Source organism: Mercurialis annua, linkage group LG5 (genome assembly GCF_937616625.2).
Source record: "Mercurialis annua linkage group LG5, ddMerAnnu1.2, whole genome shotgun sequence".
Taxonomy (NCBI): domain Eukaryota; kingdom Viridiplantae; phylum Streptophyta; class Magnoliopsida; order Malpighiales; family Euphorbiaceae; genus Mercurialis; species Mercurialis annua.
In genome coordinates, this window is record NC_065574.1 from 2,390,328 (window position 1) to 2,392,323 (window position 1,996).

Below are 1,996 nucleotides of genomic sequence, written 5' to 3' on the forward strand. Positions count from 1 at the left end.
TACCGCTCTATGTCCAGAGTCACTGCTTCTAAATAATTTGGACGGAGCAGACTAAGTGGTGGTACGCATACAGTTTGAAGTAAGTTCTAATTTGGATTACGTTAGAAATTTTTAAGATTATCGACAAAACTAAAAAAAAGATTATATTCAGATTGTCGAAAAATTAGAAGTGAACTAAATGATTAGATGGAATTTAGTTGAGATTGAAAAAAAAATGAGAAGAGGATCAATTCGGTCTCTTAATTTTTAATTCAGGGTTAAATAACTCAATTCGTCGATTTTGACCAATTAAGTATGATATTCTCAATTTTAAATTGGACAATACTCTTTTATCTTTAGGTCAATCAAGGATAAAATTACATCATTATATAGAAAGTGAGTTATTTGATTTTGACTCACAAGTTAAGGGACCAAATCGACCCTTTACTCAAATATTAATGGTAGGTTAAGGGTCACTATAAAGGAGCGTACACTCTCTTCCAGCAAAAACTCACTTCATCATCTTTCTCTTTCCCTCTCCAATTCTCTCTTCATTTTGTATCCATACATTCCATAATACCTTCACCTACTACACTCCGTCGCCATTACTCAACATGTCCACCAAGAACGCCGCTAAATCTCAAGACCTCGTCGCAGAAAAATCAAGAACATCCTCAAAAAGACCACGAAATAACAGCAATAACGACGACAATAACGGCGGTTTACATCCAGTTTATAGAGGCGTTAGAATGAGAAGCTGGGGCAAATTTGTATCAGAAATCCGACAACCGCGAAAGAAGTCGCGAATATGGCTCGGAACATTCCCCACAGCTGAAATGGCGGCGCGTGCTCATGACGTTGCAGCTATGAGCATCAAAGGTGATTCAGCTATACTAAATTTTCCGCAACTTATCGACTCACTTCCTCGTCCGGTTTCGTTAATCCCCCGCGACATTCAAGCTGCCGCTGCTAAAGCTGCTGCAATGGTCGAGTTTGACTCGTCGCAGTCGTCTTCGTTGTCGTCGTCTTTGATATCTCCTTCAACTCCGTCGTCATCGTCAGAATCATCCGATGATGTGGCAGAATCGGAGGAATTAAGTGAAATTGTGGAGTTGCCGAATATAGAAGGGAATTTTGAGTTGGTAAAACCGAGTTATAGTGAGTTTATATTAATGGATTCCATTGATGGATGGGTTTATCCGCCGCTACAAGATAATATTTACTGTGGAGAATTTTCTGATCAATTACTGCAATTAGAGAGTTTGTTTTCCAGTAACTTTGGAGCTACAGGTTGGGAGTAAATTAATTCGATCTTTCGGGACGAATTATGCGCGTCAATAGTAAGATTCTGTCGAGCGCGTGCACATACTGTTTGAACTATAGCTCGTTAGTTGTCCGATTTAGTTCTTTTTCTTTGATTAGGTTAGTATTTTAGCTTTGTGATGTATAGGAAATGATTTATACTACTATTTTCTGGATGGACATAATTGATAAATGATCAATTTTTTTGTTTAATTTGAGAGCTTTTTGAGTCGGATACATTTGTTTTTCACCTTCAAATTTCATATTTCGTCACAGTTAAAGATAAACTAATGTTTATAAAGGTAGATTTTATTTTCTAGTTAAAAAATGATGACTATTTTGTCTAAAAAGAATTATTTGGGAGATATTCTAGCAAGAGACAGCTGGAATATAAATTATATTACTATCTTGTCGTAATAGATCAGAAATATGGTAATTTAGAATGACTCCAATAATATGGAAAAGTGAGTGAAAAGTAACTAACTTTTTTTTTCAGAATTAACATTCGATTACTAAAAATCTCATTTGTTAGATATTTCATAATTTAAAGACGGTTTGAGCCACGATCTCCAAATACATTTAAAGACGCCTTAACCAACTAGATTAAATCCACACGGGCAATCTAACGAGTACTTTAACAACCAACAAAATTCAATTTGCCCCAAACATTTAGCAAAAAAATCAAATAAAATCAAGTTTGTAATTTTGGAGAAAT

General features: G+C 35.4%; 1 protein-coding gene across 1 annotated transcript; it reads left to right on the top strand.

The window, feature by feature from the left end:
• Positions 1 to 465: 465 nt before the first annotated feature.
• LOC126680045 (ethylene-responsive transcription factor TINY) lies at positions 466 to 1,494 on the top strand. Its single transcript, XM_050375080.1, has one exon. The coding sequence runs from the start codon at positions 594 to 596 to the stop codon at positions 1,278 to 1,280; it is 687 nt and encodes a 228-aa protein (XP_050231037.1). The 5' UTR covers positions 466 to 593; the 3' UTR covers positions 1,281 to 1,494.
• The last annotated feature ends 502 nt before the right edge of the window (positions 1,495 to 1,996 follow it).